The following is a 19,288-nucleotide window of genomic DNA, read 5'->3' on the forward strand; positions in this document are numbered from 1 at the left end:
ACACACATGCCTCTCCTTAATCTGTCAACTGAGAGGGCCTAGGAGCAATGATACCCCAAGTAGCAATAAGCACTCTTTGTGCTCAACTCTTCGTTTCTAATACCACTCTCCTTTAAAGAGAACCAGGGCTCCTTGGAGAAATGGCTCATTATAGGATTGGAGCAGAAAATATACACAATGAACATGGATTGCATCTTCTAGTGCCAGAAAATAAGAAAGTACTTAGAAAAACAAAAACAAACTAAGATGGGTGTGTCAAATGGACACAGGACACAGCTCAAAGAGCTCTCAATGGACAAAGGGGGAACAAAATAGAGTATTATAAATCAAAAGATGAAGTAAACATCTATGAATCAATACTGATAGAAATGCTTGAATACATACACACATTAATGAATGAATGAATAGATAGTAGGTAGGTAGGTAGGTAGGTGGGTAGATAAGAGACAAATCTCCCATGCAGAAGAATTTCAAATACTTTAAGTAGATACTCTGTCCTCAAGGAGGGGGATGGCTAACTCCCCACTTCTTAAGTGTGTACTGTTCATATTGACTTCCTTCCAAAGAGTAAAGTGTGGAAAGGGATGGGAGGGAAATAACTTTACACTGTAAAACCTGTTAAGTGCTACCTCAGCCAGGTGATCAAGGTTAACATCAACAGTCATAAGTCATGGTGATAGCACGTACTCTTGATGTAACATGATGAAAAGGGCACTTGACTTCTGTAACCCTGGTCTAACCATAAGAAAAAACATCAGGCAAATTCCAACAGAAGATAACCCTACAATATACCTCACTGGTATTCCTCAAAACTGTCCAAAATGACTGAAACTGAGAAAATGTCACAGTCAAGAGAGGCCTAGGGAGATATAAGAACTAAATGTAATGTAATATCCTCAATAAGATCCTGAAATGGAAAAGGGTCATTAGGTTAAAACTAAGGAAATCCAAGTCAAGTATGGGTTGGCTTTTATAATAATCAATGTTAGTTCATTAATTGTAATAAATGTATCATATTAATGCAAAAAAATAATGGGAGAAATTGCAAGGGTGAGGAGAATGAATGGGAACTCTGTACTATCTTCTCAATTTCTCTGTAAATCTAAAAAGTTTTCTAACATTTTTGAAATAAAAACAAGGGACTGGCCAAACTGTGGTACATCCACATAATGAAGGACTAAGAGGCCACAAAAAGGAACAGAGAATATCAAGTAATCTCTAGGATATTGTTAAGTTTAAAAAAAAAAAAAACAAAAACAAAAAGGCAAGGTATCCAACAGTATATATAGTATGCTAACTACTATGTAAGGAGAAAGAAGAAATAAGAAGATATAAGTATTGCATATTTTTGCAAAAATAAACACTGGAAGATTGAAAACTAGTAAGAAATGGTTACAACTGAAGATGGGATAAAGGGAATTGTGTGAAAAGATGGAGATAGAAGCAAAACTTCTGCATAAATTTATATAGGCTTTGACTCTCAAGGTATTACATATTCAAAATATAAAATTAGTTCATAAGGGAAAAAAAATCAAACCCTAAAATGGAAAATAAACTGAAACAGTGTACCTTACCACAGAGAGAATGATTTTAAGTGAAACATAGTCTAAAGCTCAAAAAAATTAAATTTCACATACTTTTAATGTATCAGATTGTAATTCTCAAGCCAATATGTTTGTAGCAAGATAAAGCAGGTAAATAACCATGTTCATTTACTAGAAATCATTTGATTGTTCATCTAATAGAAATGAAATAAACATAAAATTGAAGAAATAAAAATTCTTTCATGTTAAATAGAAAATGTTAAAGATAACCTGGAAATAGGAAAACACCCACATATACGCACACACACACAGATGTGTGTGTCTCCATCCATCTACCCACTGATGGGACCTAGACACAACATCCCAGTAGCAATGAGCACCTTTAGCACCCAGATCTTGCTTTCTAAATACCATTCCCCACTAGAAAGAAGCAGAGTTCTTTAGCTGAAAGGCTCTTTGTAGATCTGAGGCAGGAAAACTACAAGAGCCTGGGACATCTTTCGGTTCCAGAAAGTAAAGAGATGTCCCATGACAAACGGTGTCATGTCAAAAGGATACAAAAGAGTTGGAAGGGTCTCTGGCCAATTTTGGGACAATTTTAACATGAAATTTAACCAGAGTGTGCTTGGTTGTAAAATATAGAATAAATAAAAGTCCATGAGCCCATAACAATGACCAAAAATAAACTTTTTCTTTTTTTTTTTTTTTGAGATGGAATCTAGCTCTGTTACCAGGCTGGAGTGCAGTGGTGCCATCTCAGCTCAATGCAACCTCCGCCTCCCAGGTTCAAGCGATTCTCCTGTCTCAGCCTCCTGAGTAGCTGGGATTACAGGCACACGACACCATGCCCAGTTAATTTTTGTATTTTTAGTAGAGACGGGGTTTCACTATGTTGGCCAGGATGGTCTTGATCTCCTAACCTCGTGATCCACCCACCTCAGCCTCCCAAAGTGCTAGACTTACAGGTGTGAGCCATCATGCTTGGCCTAAAAAAAAAAAAAAATATATATATATATATATATAGTTTTTTGTGTTTTTTTGGGACGGAGTCTTGCACTGTTACCCAGGCTGGAGTGCAGTGGTGTGATCTCGGCTCACTGCAAGCTCCACCTCTGGGGTGCACGCCATTCTCCTGCCTCAGCCTCCTGAGTAGCTGGGACTACAGGCGCCCGCCACCACACCCGGCTAATTTTTTGTACTTTTAGTAGAGACGGGGTTTCACCATGTTAGCCAGGATGGTCTCAATCTCCTGACCTCATGATCTGCCCACCTCAGCCTCCCAAAGTGCTGGGATTATAGGCATGAGCCACCACACCCAGTCTAAACTTTTTTAATAAATAAAAAAATAGAGAAACATTTTTCACCACTGTGGAAGTGCAACTACAATTTCTACTCCAAAAATTGAAATCAAAGGAAAAGAATTTAGCATTTATTCTGCCTTTTTTAGAAAGAATTGTAATTTATCACATGGGAGAAAGCCCTCATTTACAGAAGAATGCCTACATCTTGCCATTCCCAAAGAAATAACTATCCCAGGCTCAGTTCATCAACAAATGTTAAAACTTTTAGGTAAAAGATTATTAAGGAATGGAATAGCTGCAGGTACCAAAGTGTCACCCCCAACAGCCCCATTCCTTCTACTGGAGAATGGTTTTTACCAGATAGCCAGAGTTACCTCACCAGTTAAAACCTATTTTTCATGCCTAAGCAAAGTGTGAATTTAAACTAAGCTTATACAAGCACTTCTGTCCAATCTTCAGGATTACTTTCAGCATAAACAAGGCAGATATCTCCTTTATGACAAATGAGATAGAAGGAACACTGTGAAAATGTGGAGGCAATCTTGACAAAACTAAAAACTTGTCCCTGGAATCAAAAAAGTTAGTATGCAGTGTCTTCACAGACCCAAACTGCAAGTAAGCTGGTAGGCTTAGATAAGAAACCAGACTGTCAATTATGAGTTTAGCAGGACTTATTTTTGCAGTCCAAATGGCTCAGTGAATATGTCACAAATTAATTACCCACTGTGAAAGAAGGGTGGCTGTTTATTCTTTGTATTTTGGGAGTGATAAGGATAGTGGTTACAAGAGTATAGTCAACCAAGAAAAGTCTCTCATCTGACTCAAATCCCCAGAAAACCTCAGGTGGTACAGAGGAAATGACTAGGGGTAAACAGAGCAGTGCCCCAGGCAGTTTAACCACGAAGCATTTTAAGCTTCTTTGAATCTATCTGTTCCCCCAAAAAAGACCTCATTGCGCATGATATGTCTTGTCACTTTTCACCATATTGAATACCCAAAAATTCCTAGGCAGAATTAAGGCTGCTCATCTTGCAAGCAGTTTCATATTTCTTTCGCTAGTTTCCATGGCACCCTGGACTTTGCTTTGCTCCTCCTGTTCCCCATAGCACCCATGAGAACAAGAGTTCTGACTCCTCAGATGCTGCTCAGAGCCACCAGTCCTGTAGCCTGCTTCTTGCCAGCATCTTTTCACCTAGAGATGCTTGTTGCCTCCAGTGGCCCAGACCCACAACACACACAGGACACCAGCAGCTATCACCTCACAGCAAGGAGTGAGGCGCAGGCACTCTAGTGGCAGGGGCCTGGGCAGGGATCCAACTCCATCTAGGCCAGCAAGTTACTTAACTTCTCTGAGACTCAGGTCCCTCATACACAAAATGGAATAATAAAACCTACATTGCAAGGTTACAGATAAAGTCTGCGAAGTTCCCAATAGAGTAACACAGGATAATCAATAAATACTGGCTGGTAAGAGCAGCTCTAAGTAGCAGTTGTAGCATATTATCAATGGTCTATATTTACTGTGTGCCAGTCACTGTTCTAAACACTTTAAAGCTATTGATTCATTGCATTCTTAAAAAGTACTATCAGGCCAGGTGCCTGTAATCCCAGCACTTTGGGAGGCCAAGGTGGCCAGATCACCTGAGGTCAGGAGTTCAAGATCAGCCTGGCCAACATGGTGAAACCCCGTCTCTACAAAAATTAGGCGAGCATGATGGCAGGTGCCATCATGATCCCAGCTACTCAGGAGGCTGAGGCAGGAGAATTGCTTGAACCCAAGAGGCAGAGGTTGGTGTGAGCCAAGATCACACCATTGCACTCCAGGCTGGGTGACAAAGGAGACTCCAACTTAAATGAAAGAAAGGAAAGAAAGGGAAGAAAGGGAAGGAAGGGAAGGAAGGAAGGAGGGAAGGAAGGAAGGGAGGGAGGGAGGGAGGGAGGGAGGGAGGGGAAAGAAAAGAAAAGAAAGAAAGAAAAGAAAGAAAAGAAAGGAAGGAAAGGAAGAAAAGAAAGGAAGGAAAGGAAGGAAAAGAAGGAAGGAAGGAAGGAAGGAAAAGAAGGAAGGAAGGAAGGAAGGAAGGAAGGAAGGAAGGAAAGAAGGAAGGAAGGAAGGAAAAGAAGAAGGAAGGAAGGAAGGAAGGAAGGAAGGAAGGAAGGAAGGAAGGAAGGAAAAGAAAAGAAAGAAATATTCTCAATTATCCCAATTTTTTAAGACAAGAAACTGAGGGAAAGAGTTGTAACAATAATAGTAATGATAAACCCTTCCATGGCTTTTCATCATGCACCAGAGGGAACTCACATTTCCCACTCTGGCAAACAAACCTTCACACAGGCTTTCATCACCTCCCCACTGGTAAATGACGCTCAAGCTGAAGTTAAATCCTGGAGGTGCAACAAGTCAAACTATTTGATAACCTACTTCTCTGCAGACACCATCCTTCTGTCAGAAATGCCCTTCCCTGAACAACAGCCCACTCCAGCTCTGTCCTCCTAGGAAATGCCTCTTCTTGCAAAAGTATATACCTAAGTCACTTCCTCTGTGAATCTCCTTGGATGTCCCAAGTTCCCTCAGTGGCTGACTCCTTAAGACTCCCTCTGTATTTTCTTCCTGTCACTATGAACTCTTCCTTCTCTATTATTTGATTGTTTGGATGCATGTCCCCCACTCATACTGCAAATACCTAGAAGGCAGTGATTACACTGTCCCACTCTTGTCCTCACTGACCAGCGGTGTCCAGCACAGGCTCTGGAGTCAAGTTTGGACACTTACGCTGAAGGGTTCTGTGCACCACTTGCACATCACCATCCTCATCCATGAAACGAGAACAACATATCTCTTTCACAGGCTATCTGAATAGTAAGTCATAAAATGGACAAAACATACACAGAACCTAGCAAACATTTACTAATGAAATGGGGAACACTGCATCACTGCACACCAGAGGAACCCTGGCAGAAAGCCAATAGACTTGGTGAGGGATTGACCAGTTTTAAGCCAAAAAAAAAAAAAGAAAGAAAGAAAATCCCACAACAGCAAGGGGATGGGGCACTCCCAAGGCTGACAAGCTTCCCCAAACAATCTAGATCATTTCCCAGCACACGTCAGGAGCTGATTCAACCTAGAAATACAGTAAGCACCATATCCCTGCTTATCACAATATCAGGGATTCCATAAGTGCTCAAAAAATGCTGTTAACAGTGATGGCAAAAACAGCAATAAATGCTGTAGTTATTATTAGTTGATTCAGCAACAATAAGACTCCTCATGTGGAAAATTCCTACAAATAAATGTACAAAGTTCTGTTACTTACTATAAAGTCATATTTCCTAATCTGTTCAAAGACTTTAATTGCATAACTCAATGTGAGTTTTACTTTTTCATTTTTAAGTATTAGTTAGCCTGTTTTAAATAATTTTCTCTGGTGAGCTCAAAATATTTAAGGCAGCTGAACATTCTTGTTCTCTTAAAAATGAAACTTAATTCAACTCTAAAAATATCTGAAATCAAACATGCATTATTTCTGGCATACTCTCCTTCAATTAGCAACATCAACTATTTCATGACATTTTCTAAACATCATGTCCACCTAAACCTTTTTTTTTTGTTTTTTCAGGTCTCACAAGGACTAAGAATTACAAACTCTTCTTTCAGGCTTCCCTAATTCCCCTCTATTTAAAATCTCTGTCCTGATGTTCAGATTTATCCAAGTTAAATATTTCATTACCCACTTTGAAGTTACAATGAGACCTCACTCAGAAACCCAAGGCGCTTCTCACTCCTCTCACTTTTGTGTATACACTGTACTGGGTATGTCTTTGCTGACTGCAAGCTCCCCAGGGCAGCAACCCATTTAATCTACATTTGAGATCTGTAACTCTCTGCATAATGACAGTGAGGATCTCTGTGTTGCTCCTTGTTGCTGTGAGCCTACTTAACTTTGGAAAAAAATCCCTTCTATAAAATCAAACAGCAGTGCTTTACAGCTCTGTTCCAATGCTGAAAGTAGGAACTGAAAATAAAACATATGTTCCTATTACAAAGGAATAAAAGTCATTTCTACTGAAAACACTTTACAAATCCTAAGAATAATCAAGACAACGGAAGTCATAAAACCAATGCCAGAAAAGGGTGACACTTGATAGTCAATCTTGCCCCAAATGTGCTGAATGATTCTTTTTGCTATCAACGCCAGAACATAGAACCTATTACTAGAAGTTAATCTTCTGAAGTGTATGTGATTTCATCCAATTCAACACATATATATGTGTGTACTCGCTTGGCTGTATCCCTTGCTAGGAGTGTGAAACTTGCTACATTACATTATGGCTATGTCTACACAGCCAAATGCTTTCAAATATACTGTATCATTTGCTTTTAAAACTTGAAAAAGCTGCTGAAGACAAAGGAGAATGTCAGAGGTATCAGGTGTAACAAAGTGATAGTAAAACAAGATTAGATATTTGAAAAACATGCTCTTTATAGATAGTATAAATAGAATCTTGCATTTTCAATTAAAATACATATATACATATAAGAATATAGAGAAAGGAACTGTATATTCACGTAGGTGAATTACTAATTACAAAGGGTAGAATAGTAACTTTGCAGGAGAAAAATCCAATAGACACCACCTTACCCAAATGATCAAAGTTATCACCACCAGTATTGGGATATGATATACTGACATATTCACATCATCACCTCAAGGCTATTCCAAGCAAAGGTACGTAACTTAAATCTATTAATGAGAAACTGGAGAAAGGAAAAATCAATGGACAGTCTACAAAACAACTGGTCTGCCTCCTTCAAAAATACCAAGGTCGAAAGAAATGGCTAACGAACTGTTCTAGATTAAAGACAACTAAAAAGACATGACAAAGACAACACAGATGCTGGATAGAATCAAGGTTGAAAAGACTGATGTCTGGAGAAGCTAAGGACTTTGCATTAAATCACCTCGTCCCTTAGTGGCAGCACTGGTAAAAGTAAAGCCCAAAGCTCCCTCTGAGATGCTAGACCTGGGAACTTAGGGGTAAACTCCAAAAATTCATACATTTTTAAAATATTTTTCTTTTTAGCCTTAAGCATGTCTTAGTTCAAAGGCTGGATACTCTAACATAAGAAATATTATTACAGGCACTTGATCTTCATGGATTTAATATTCACAATTTTAAATATACATTAGTAATCATAAAAACCCATGAACTGCAATATACTGTAAATCAACTGGGTCAAAAAACAGAATCGTATGTTATTTGGCTTATGGAGGAAGAGAAAATACAGCTAATGACTAAACCTAGTAATCCATCCATTATGGGTTATGCAAATAATAAAAGTTTTAACTTTTTGGTGGGGAGAAAAATAACCCTTCAAAAGTCCAACCAGCCATAGTGATAAGGAAACTAATGGTAAAACTAATGAATCTAGCAAGTCCAGAACATTCTTAAGTAGAAACTGGAGCTATACTTCCCTCCATTTAGTAGGGGAAACCATGTGGTCCTGGTGAAACATTCATATCTGCGATTTCCCAGAAATTACATAACCTTTCCAAATTATCAAGATCTATCAGACTGTTTTTTGGTTTTTTGTTTGTTTGTTTTTTGAGGGACAGGGTCTTACTCTGTTGCCCAGATTGGAGCGCAGTGGCACAACCCCAGCTCACTGCAGCCTCAACTTCCTGGGCTAAAGCTATCCCCTCACCTCAGTCTCCTGAGTAGCTTGGGAATACAGGTGTGTACCACCACACCTTACTCATTTTTTTTTGGTGGGGAGGTTTGGAGAGATAAAGTCTTACTATGTTGCCTAGACTGGTCTTAAACTCCTGGGCTCAAGCGATCTTCATGCCCTGGTCTCCCAAAGTGGTGGAATTATAGGCATGAGCCACCATGCCTGGCTTGAGCTCTTATTTGCTCTAAAATTGTTTTAAGTTTCAGTTGTAAAAATCATTCCTGCATTTCCTTTTTGCATTTTTGTGGCAGTCAAAATCAGACTAAACTGAACATCAAGAAAAACACTGACAAGAACATGTTACCAAAAAAAAAATGTATGAAGAGAACATAAGGAATGCAGTAGTCTCTCTGCTATAGCTGGTGATAATGGAAGTTTCAAGGATTATGAATTGGGAGAAATTTTTTTAAATACATACATATACAGATGCAGAAATATGCAATCATATCACACACACACACAAACATAAATGTTTCAGGCCTAATTATTCACTTATTTATTTTAAAAATTACTGACCACCTTGTGTATGCCAAGTACTGTCTTCAGAGACTCAGCACTGAACAAATCTAGCAAAGTTCTTCATGGAGCCTGTGTTGTACTTGGGAATGGATGGAGACAGATGATCAAAAATTAATATAAAATATAACATTAGGTGGTGTTAAGAACAATGAAGAAAAATATAGCAGAAGAAGAAGACAGTAACAGGGAGATATTTGGCAGCAGTGGTCGGAGAAGGCTTCTCTTAGGAAGCGCGTCTGGGCAGAGTCCACAGTTAAGCAAGGGAGCAGGCCCGTGTGCACCCCACAGGTGAAGGAAGAGCCACGCCCACAGGTCAGCACGACTCTGAGTTTGGAATGTGCAGGCAGGTTGCTGGCGTCGCTGAGTTACACAATCTGAGTGGGACAAGGGGCCAGGCCAGAATTCTGGGCATAAGGGTGGCGTAATTTCTGCCCTAACAGGATCATTCTGGCTACAAAGTGGAAAGCTGACATTAGAGGAACAAAAACATAAACAAGAAGATTGGCTAAAACCCCTGCAATAGACAGGCAAAGCGGGTGGTGGTTTGGCCAGAGAGTAACAGCAGTGGACACAGAGGACCAAATTTTCAGATTCTGGTTTTATTTTGAAAGTAAAGATGACAGGATTGTTGACAGACTGAACGCAGGGTTTTGAGAGAAAGATAAATACCAGGAATGACAATTTGGCTCTTGCCTTACCCACCCAATAACTACACATAACATTCACTAAGAGGAAATGTCAGGAAGGAACAAGTTAAAGGATGGCAAGAAATCAAGACCTTGATTTGATATACATTATGTTTCAGATGCCGATTCAGACACTTCAGATGTCATCAAAGTGAAGGTAGCTAGTAAGCAATTGGATATCCAGGTCCTGGGGAGAAGTATTAATAAATCCAATGGAGACTGGCTGGGCAGTGGCTCACCCTGTAATCCCAGCATTCTGGGTGGTGCAGCTAAGAGGATCACTTGAGCCCAGGAGTTCACAACAAGCCTGGGCAACACAGTGAGACCCTGTCTCTACAAAACATTAAAGAATTAGCCAGGCATGGTGACACATGCCTATAGTCCCAGCAACTTGAGAGGCTGAGGCAGGAGGATCACTTGAGCCCAGAAGTTTGAGGAAGCAGTGAGTTATGATCATGTCACTGCACCCCAGCATGGGTAACTGAGACCTCAACTCTAAAAATAAATAAATAAGCTAATCCAGTGAAGATCACATACACACACACACACACACACACACACACACACACAAATGTAGATATATGAAGAAATATGTGTGTGTGTGAAGGCTGAATGAAACTTCAAAAAGAATAAGAGAGGAGAAGGGAGAAGAGAAACTTGAACATCATGTTGTATCTACTTCAGCACCATTTGAAAATTTGGTAATGAAAATGTATTACTTTAGTAATAAAAAGGGGCACTTCTTTTGTATTCCCTCAAATAAAATAAAATGCTGATGGGGGAATAAACTCAGAGAAATATAAAGATAGTAGAAGACCACTGTGAAAACAACACTAAGAGGCCATCAATGTTAACTTGTGGATTACTACCTTCCAGGACTTTTTCCTGGGCATTTCTGGGCATTTCTTTTCTAAAATACACTTTCTTTTTGCTTATTTGTTTTAACACGTGTAGGATGATGGCACTCAAAGATGGCAGCCACAGAATTCAGACCATGTTTCTGTTTTTAATTTTAAGTGTTCATGCTTTTAGAGTGTGCTCCACTCACCATCAGGGTGCCCCTACCACTCCCCACCACTTTATACCCCAACTCATTTATCCAGGGCACCACCCGGCATCTGAAGACGTCTGTGCTTTCTGTCCCTCCTCCTCAGAGATTTGTGTTTGGACTCTCCCTTACAAAACCATAAGCTGTTTTCATTTCATAAAGAATTATTTATAAACTCAATCTCTAAATGGTCATATTTATACATAATTCTTTACGTACATTTCTGGTTTAGCATCGTATCTTCTACAAAGTATGTTTTAGAACCACCTCAAGAAGTCACGGTCTAGAAACCAACATAGTGGGGACTCTGACTCAAAATACTGACATGGCCAGCATAATTCTGGACACTGGGGACTTGGTGAGAATAAGACCGATACTCTTGCCCTTACGGGCCTTACATTTTAGTGCCTGTGAGTTGGGCACAGAGTGACAGATACAAATATTTTAAACATAACTTCAGATATTGAGATGGACATTGAATAAAATAATAACATGTGAGAACATAACCAGAAGTAGAGGGAGAGGAGATAAAGAGAGGGAATGCAATTTAGGTAGATGGCCAGAGAAAGCCTCCTGCAGAAATGACATTTAAGCCAAAGATGCAGTGAAGAGACAGAATCACGGATATATCCCAGAGAAGACCAACCAAGTACAACAAACAAGAAACACAGAAGCCCTGAAATGGGAAGGAGCTCAGCTCAGCATATTAGGAGGATAGAAGGAAGGCACTGTGGCTGGAACATCATAGGAAGGGGTGGGGGCAGATCAGAGATGACTTCACTGGCCACAGTAAAGAATCTACATCTGTATTCCAACTGTAATAAGAAATTGCTGTAAATGTATAAGTAGAAACACAATAGATCATTTAGGCTTAGAGATTAGTACAGTAGTTATACAGAGAAGAACGTAAGGCGCAAAAGTAACAGCAGAGAAAGCTGCTAAAAGGCTGCGACTCTATCCAGTCAAGAGATATCGGTGGCTTGAAACAGCATTTTAATAGCTGTGGTGGTGAAAAGTGTTCAGATTCAGGATATATTTTGGCAGTAAGATCAACAGCCCTTGCTAATGGAGTCAGGATTCTGAGACTGAGTGAACTATCCATACCCGAGCGACTCAAGTCTCACCACGGACCTTCTCAACACTCACCATGCTGGGCTGTGTCCAGAGGGTGCAGGCAACAATTACTTGCAAAATCAATAATGAAATGTAAGGTGTACTGTATTCTCTCACTTACCCAAATTCGGATCAGGAGCCTGACGTTTCTTAATTTTAGCTTCAGATATAGCAGAATAATAGGCACAAGTCATCTTGATCAACCACGTTGCTCGAACCATTGGCACAGAATATTTAGCTAAATATGCAAAAACATCCTCTTTTTTACTAAGGATAGGAACCTAAAAAGAAACAACATAGTATGTTTATAATAATCACATACTGTGTTCATCACTAGATAAACCTAAATAAAGGTGAAGCAAAAGAAAGAGGCTATAAGTTACCTGCTGGCTCTAAGAAAGTATATCCTTGACGGATTTTCAAATAGTGCATGCAGTTTTTTTTTTTTTTTTTTAAAGGAACATTTTAAGCCAATTTTCATTAAGAAAAAATAACCAAAACTAGGTTTAGCACAATATAAAAGTTTCATTAGTTGTCCTTTCTATTTTTTAAAAAATAAATGATTTTCAGATTCTCAGATGCTGAGAGCTACTCATCTTATCAAAAGAGCAAGGAAAAATAATTTCATGACAGTCCTCCAAAGAATTTATCTCAAAATTGGAAGGGACAGACCAAGTGAAAATTGCTCCTACTCTATATTTTATCCAGAACCTTTTTTGTGTGTGTGTACAAAGCTTTCTGATTAACATTTCATAAGAGTAACAATTTCCAGAAAGCTTCTGAAAGTGACATTAGTCCAAAATTTAAAAGAGAGGCTACAATGACGGATCAGTGTATCTGCCTAATAAACACTGAGCCAGAAATAGCTAGGTAATTAATTTACTGGTTGAAATTAGGCACTTGAGGCAGTTAATTATGTCTTCCAGACCACAAAGGTACATTTAGCAAATTAGTATCCCAATGTACCACTGAATGGTTTGAAAGAGTTAATTCATTCTTCTAGTATCCCTCATAAATATCCTAAGAATAGCCCATTCATCTATATCATCTATTCAAGTTTATGAATATAAAGGAAGAAAAACAGTGAACAAAGACTACATTAGCCATGATGCAGCAGGATGAGAGCAATGAGACTGAGGGGCGAGGACATGCTCCATGCCAGCCATGACCCCCTCTGTACTCCACTCCTGAATGAAGCCTGTTTGGCTAAGCCCTTCACTCCTGGGATCCTCATTTATGAACTGTGTTATTAACATCAACCCTGTCCACCTCACAGGGTAGTTAAAAGGATAAAGCAAAACAATTACATGAATCAAAATTATAATGATTATTTTGTTGTCAGTTCCAAGGATTTCTCCATGCCAACCAAAGTGCTTTCAGGTCATGGATGTGACCCTTTCTTAGAGGATCTGGAACAACACTACTATAAATACCAAGAGCCCTGGTCTCTCTGTCCCAAACTCTTACTTGATTTTGTGAAAATCAAGGCTTCAAACCAGCTAACTGATTCTTACAGCATGGCATTTTTCTCTTAACCAAATCCTCACTCATACAGTGGTATCTGTGCACTGACATGTCACAAATTTGACTATTCACACACTTGGTACAAAGTGTGATCCTAGAATAATTCTTTTTAAGAGCTAATTATTTTAGTGTGTGGCCCTTAAAAACAAGCAAACTATTTCACCTGGCCTTGCCAAAGAATTATAAAGTTTTCCAATGCTGAAGGAAAAGCTGTTTGGGTTGCACATTAAGAAGCAATGTATAGGCCCTGCACAGTGGTTCAGGACTATAATACCAGCACTTTGGGAAGCAGAGGCAGGTGGATCACTTGAGCCTATCAATTTGAGACCAGCCTGGGCAGCATAGCAAAACCTTACTAAAAATATAAAAATCAAGCAGGTGCAGTGGCACACACCTGTAGTCCCAGCTACTCAGGAGGCTGAAGTGGGAGAATTGCTTGAGCGTGGGAGGTAGAGGTTGCAGTGAGCCAAGATCACGCCACTGCACTCCAGTCTGGGCAATACAGCGAGACCATGTCTCAAAAAAAAAAAAAAAAAAAATGCAGTATATCCACATACATATTTCATGGGCAATTGAAGAGACTAGTCATGTACAGTTCCTGCCTTGGGTGCTGACTTCAGAACACAGACCCCATGACAGAGGCAATTACACTGCACCCAACACAACTAAATGGGAGATAAAAGTCACATAGGCCAAAGCTAGAAGGCTTCCTCTCTGCAGACCAGATACTAAATTGTATCTCTTTTAGACAAAAAAGACACAATTTAACAGGAACATTTCCTGAAAATGAGGCTTACAAGGCACATCTCTCATGGAGCACAAGGCTCTTGGCATACTGGCTATCATTTAAGTCAGGGACAAGAAAAGCACAGAGTTCAATATTCAGTTCAAGACCTGAGTAGCTGCTTTTCACCAGAATGTACAGTGTGGTGTCAGTGAGTTAAATTTTCATTGTCAAGGTGAGGCTGTCTCTCATTCAGACATGCCAAAAGGTTATATAGATCAAGGCCTAAAACATAAACAAGTGCAAGTTAGCATCTCCAAAAGAGTCACTACTAGTAGTTATCTCTCATAGATGCCTAAAGGATTTCCTTTGAACTACAATTGGCAGAGGGGAAAAAATAAAACATCTGAACTTGTGAAATGTTTAGATGAGACAGCAAACAAAACTCAGCACAGATCTTACATTAACAGCACAATGCAAACCTCTACCTCACTGTCCGTACTAGCAGAACCCCATGAGAACTGGTTGATGCAACTCAAGACTTCGGAATTCAGAAGAACGTATGTGAAAGAAGTTACTCAATTAAGAAAGCAGACCAACCAGACACATACTAATAATTTTGTCAAATCTACAGTTGGGCCAACTCAGAAAGATAAATACGTTTATATTGACTAAAGTATTGACTTCCTCACCTTGTTGCATTACATGTTTTTCAGTAAAGAATACACGTGATTTTAAATGATAGCTAAAACTTGGCAATCACAGGGCAGCTGTCTGGTTCTAAATCAAGCCACAGCTGCATCTAAGTACAGAAAGAAAATTAAGACACCTAGCATGTGCTGGTTTTCAATCCACAGAAGGGTGTCCTATCACCTTTCTCCTTGGATGCACATTATCACTGCATCCTCTATTTGCTAAGCAAGGGTAAACGCAAAAGAAAATTTCACAGACCGCAGTAATTAAAGTCACCTGAAGGGAACATGTGAGAGTTAATGAACTGTTCAAGACCTGGAAGAATATCCCTAGATGCCAGAAGTCTATTTTTCCAAATCGATCTATAATTGTGATTGAGTTAAAAGGTCCTTTACAAGCCTCTGTGGATAAAGCCTTGGCACGCTATGAAGCTTCACAGCAGCAGAAGACCAGGTACTGAAACATGATCCATACAGGAAACCATTATGAACTCAAGATAAGATTTCAAAGATGACTCAGGATCTTAGCAGGTAAACCCAGGCTTTCTACCTTAAGCCATCGCACAGATGAATACCAAAAATTAAAGAAGTATTTGAACTCTAATATGAAGAACATGCAGAGAATGCATTGCTTTACCCCATTCTAAAAGAGATTTCACCATCTCAAGAAGATGATATGCTGAGGAGGGAAGGGGAAGGATTCTTGAAATGCCCAAGAAATGAATATTTCAAGGTATATTTAATCGTTTTATAAAGAAAACATCTTCAAGTTTACAAAGAATTAACATCAGGGCTTACCTGAGGAACACCTGACTTGGCCAGAGGCAGCTCCTAATAAAGAAAGAAGAATAATGGCTAATACACTGCACCATGATTCATCTTCCTCCTACAAGAGGAGAAACCACTACTCCCCTAAAGCAAGGGCATCAACTCCTCAAGAGTAGCAAATCCCAAATATGCACTCTAAAAACTTATGAAAAAAAGAAAAACTAAATGGAAAGATGTCAGGCTGGCAACATGGAAAGTATGAACGGTTAGTCAAAAGCCATCAAATATTGAAGGATGACCTATGACTTATATGGCCTTCAGATGCAATTCACAGGCCACAGTGGGACCACAAAGTAAATATTCACCACTGGAGAAGAAGTCATACATGGTTCAGCCTGGATTGAGACAGTGGTACTAACTGAATGGTAAGAGGTGGTTATGCTGACTGTACACTCTTTGAAGATTTCAGTTGCCTTTCACCACTGAAATCTACGCAAGGCAATACAACGTCATGACATTAAGGCAAAATAAAGCCAATAGAAGCTACAGACACAATTTTCAAAGAGCTGCTTTGGAAAATAGGCAAATATACAAAAGAGCTCCTCTATAAACTGGGCCTGTACCAAGCTGATAAGGAAAACTTAACACTAAGAACAGAAGACAGGCACTACTAACACTAAAGGGCCTTAGGAGAGATAAGAAAAGATCCCTGGGATTATTTCAAAATTGTGCAAGAAATCAGAGATCAGGACTATGAGCAAGGTATCTAGTTTCTTATATAAATTTCAAGAGGTATCTTATATTGTTTGGACCACGAGACTGTTGAATCTGTGTATTATTTCCCATTTGAGGAAAATGACCAAAGGCAAAGATTTTAAAAGAACCTCCCACATCCCCTCCCCTATAAAAAAAGCTAGAAGCTATGAATAAACCTGCCCATTTTGTTCTAAAAATTTTTCAAAGAACAGGCACACATAGAATCACAATCTTCATCTTGCTTGGTAGGAAGGAGACAGCTTGAAGCATTTGGATGGGTACTTTTAAAGACAAGAAAATAACCTCAAAGCAAGAATCTTTTTAACAAATCTTGGACATCTTGGCCTAAGAAAACTGGAAATGTAATTTTTTTTTAATGCAGTCTTCTTGTCTGTTCTCGATTTTAAAATCTTGTCTACCTAAAATCCACATAAACAGCTTGATATGTGGAATGTTTAGGGATTTATAGATGTCCTAGGCACCACATGCAATCAAACAAAAGGGGAAAACAGCAAGGGGTGGCACCCACCTGGTACCACAAACCTGCCATTGGGCTTGCAGTCTCAAAAAGAACTGGGAAAAACAAAAATATACTTGAACATTATCCCAAACAGCTGATTGTAAGACCATAACTAAAACTATGTAAGAAATATTTGATACCTTTTTTGCCAAAATAGAAAGCGGCTTATTTCCTGCTAAGTCAGAAAACCAACTATGAATTGCACTCTGGGATCGAGCAGTAACCAGCCAATAATTATCTTTAGCATTAACTTGTGGTTTCTTCTTTCCCGTGTCCTGGAAAGTGTTAAGCTTCAGTTTCTCAGCTAATATGCTGCTAAAATAAGCTCCAATCTGTGGAAAGAAGAGAAAAAAAGGGAAAATTAAGACAATAAGCAAATAGCTTAGTACTGTACATTAGTATTTTATCTTTATTGTTTCAACTGAAAATCTTCATACAGCCCATTAGAAATTAAATTGGGAATTTAAGTCTTTGAAGCCAAGAGATGTGATTTCCTTACACTAACTGTGATACACAGCACCTTTATACCACTATTCATAAGTAGTTTGGCAGAGGGGGGCGAGGGGGGCCTTTGGAAATCTCTGCTAAGATGAAATTAATTACATCCTGAATAAATTTCAGTAGAATGGGTTCTGCTTTAATCCTTCAGCTGCTCTTTCTCCTTTCTAATACTACACACCCGTCAGGAGAGAATGCTTTCCCTGAGGGAAGAAAGCCTAGTAATCACTCAGTAATCATTCTTTTTCTTGTTTCATCTTAATAGCACTTATTTTTGGAAAGGAAACTCGGTATTTACACTCAATGCTTTTAAACAAAGAATCTAGAGAAATTTAATTTATTTAAATGGCAAATTACAAAAGGTTCAATTAAATTTGGTATTCAACATTTTTTATTGGGCTGCCAATTTCACAACTACAAATGTTTCAAGAAAAAGCTAGTATTACCTGCTCTGAATGACGCAAAGTGGCAGAAAAAGCTACTATGAATTACTGTATCGTTTTCATATTAACCAAATTAAAAGATGGACAAGGAAAAAAGAAAGGAACAGGAAAGAACTAACAAGAAGGCAGAGAACAAAGTAATAGCTAAAAATTTAGTGAATCTCACTGGGTGTGGTGGCTCACACCTGTAATCACGGCACTTTGGGAAGCCAAGGCAGGTGGATCACCTGAGGTCAAGAGTTCGAGACCAGCCTGGCCAACATGGTAAAACCCCGTCTCTTCTTAAAAAAAAAAAAATACTAAATTGGCCTGGCATGCGCCTATAATCCCAGTTCCTTGGGAGGCTGAGGCATGAGAATCACTTGAACCCAGGAGCCAGAGGTTGCAGTGAGCCAAGATCACACCACTATACTCCAGCCTGGATGACAGAATGAGACTCCATCTCAAAAAAAAAAAAAAAAAAAATTCAGTCAATCGATAGAAAATCTGTTGGAATTTTTTCAAGAATCCTATCAAAGCATCACATTTCAGACTCTGGGAGTTCTTTAATAAGATGATGCAGTTAATTTCTGATAAATACCCCCAATGAAGTTAGCAAACAGTGGTAACCATGACTAAAATAAAATACTTACCCTGATGAAGCAAAATAAGAATCACCACCTTAACTACTGAGTCAATAAACAATTAGTCTACAGGTTGAAACACAGTTCTAAGCCATTAGCCAAGTTCATCTATAGGGTGAAAAGCCTGAAGTTCTTTGATCTTTGTGATTGGTGTAAGGACAAGAAGTCTGGTTTTGGTGTGTTAATGTAATACAATAATAAAAATCAGAATAAGTAGAAGAGGAGTCTTGTCTTTTTTTTTATGCAAACAACTTCACCGCAGTTTGTGATTTCTTTTAAAGCATATATTTGCAGGATGTCCACACAGTGAATAAATTAAGTGCAAAAATGTAGCAGAACCAGCTGTTTGGAAACAAGCAGCCAGTAGCAGCCAACTGCTTAATTTTAAATTTCTCAATTGATATTTGGTCTTTGCACCAAGAGCACAAAACACCTACGGCTGCAGATTGCTATATATTCAAAAGGTCTCTTATTTGTAATTATGTTTAAGTATTTAATAATAATAAACAGAGCTCTAAAAGCGAAAAAAGTAGTGTGAGCAATCTATTTTATAATTATATTCTCCTATATACTTAATGACAGCAATGGAACAGTGACTGCATGTGTATATATTAATTCCTGCTAACAAGCCCTTGTAAACAAATGCCTACTGTTAACAAAGTCAAAATTCCCAAGAAAGCAAAACACTAGAAAATATACATTAGGGCTCCAAAAAAGGTCAAAACATAACATTTAATTGCCATAGCAATACATATTATTCAGAAAACAACCCACAAATACAATAAAAAGCAAAGAGCCACC

General features: G+C 38.8%; 1 protein-coding gene across 1 annotated transcript in view; it reads right to left on the reverse strand.

Annotated features, from left to right (window-relative positions):
* MED12L (mediator complex subunit 12L) overlaps positions 1–19,288 on the reverse strand; it is a 357,853-nt gene that overhangs the window by 303,484 nt on the left and 35,081 nt on the right. The window contains exons 4-5 of the mRNA XM_033204320.1: positions 17,064–17,255; positions 12,061–12,220 (exon numbers count right to left, since the gene is read on the reverse strand). Of these exons, the coding sequence (XP_033060211.1) occupies positions 12,061–12,220; positions 17,064–17,255 (352 nt within the window). The remainder of the gene's footprint in view (positions 1–12,060; positions 12,221–17,063; positions 17,256–19,288) is intronic.

The sequence above is a fragment of the Trachypithecus francoisi genome, unplaced genomic scaffold, assembly GCF_009764315.1.
Source record: "Trachypithecus francoisi isolate TF-2019V2 unplaced genomic scaffold, Tfra_2.0 Lachesis_group0, whole genome shotgun sequence".
NCBI classification, from domain to species: Eukaryota; Metazoa; Chordata; class Mammalia; order Primates; family Cercopithecidae; genus Trachypithecus; species Trachypithecus francoisi.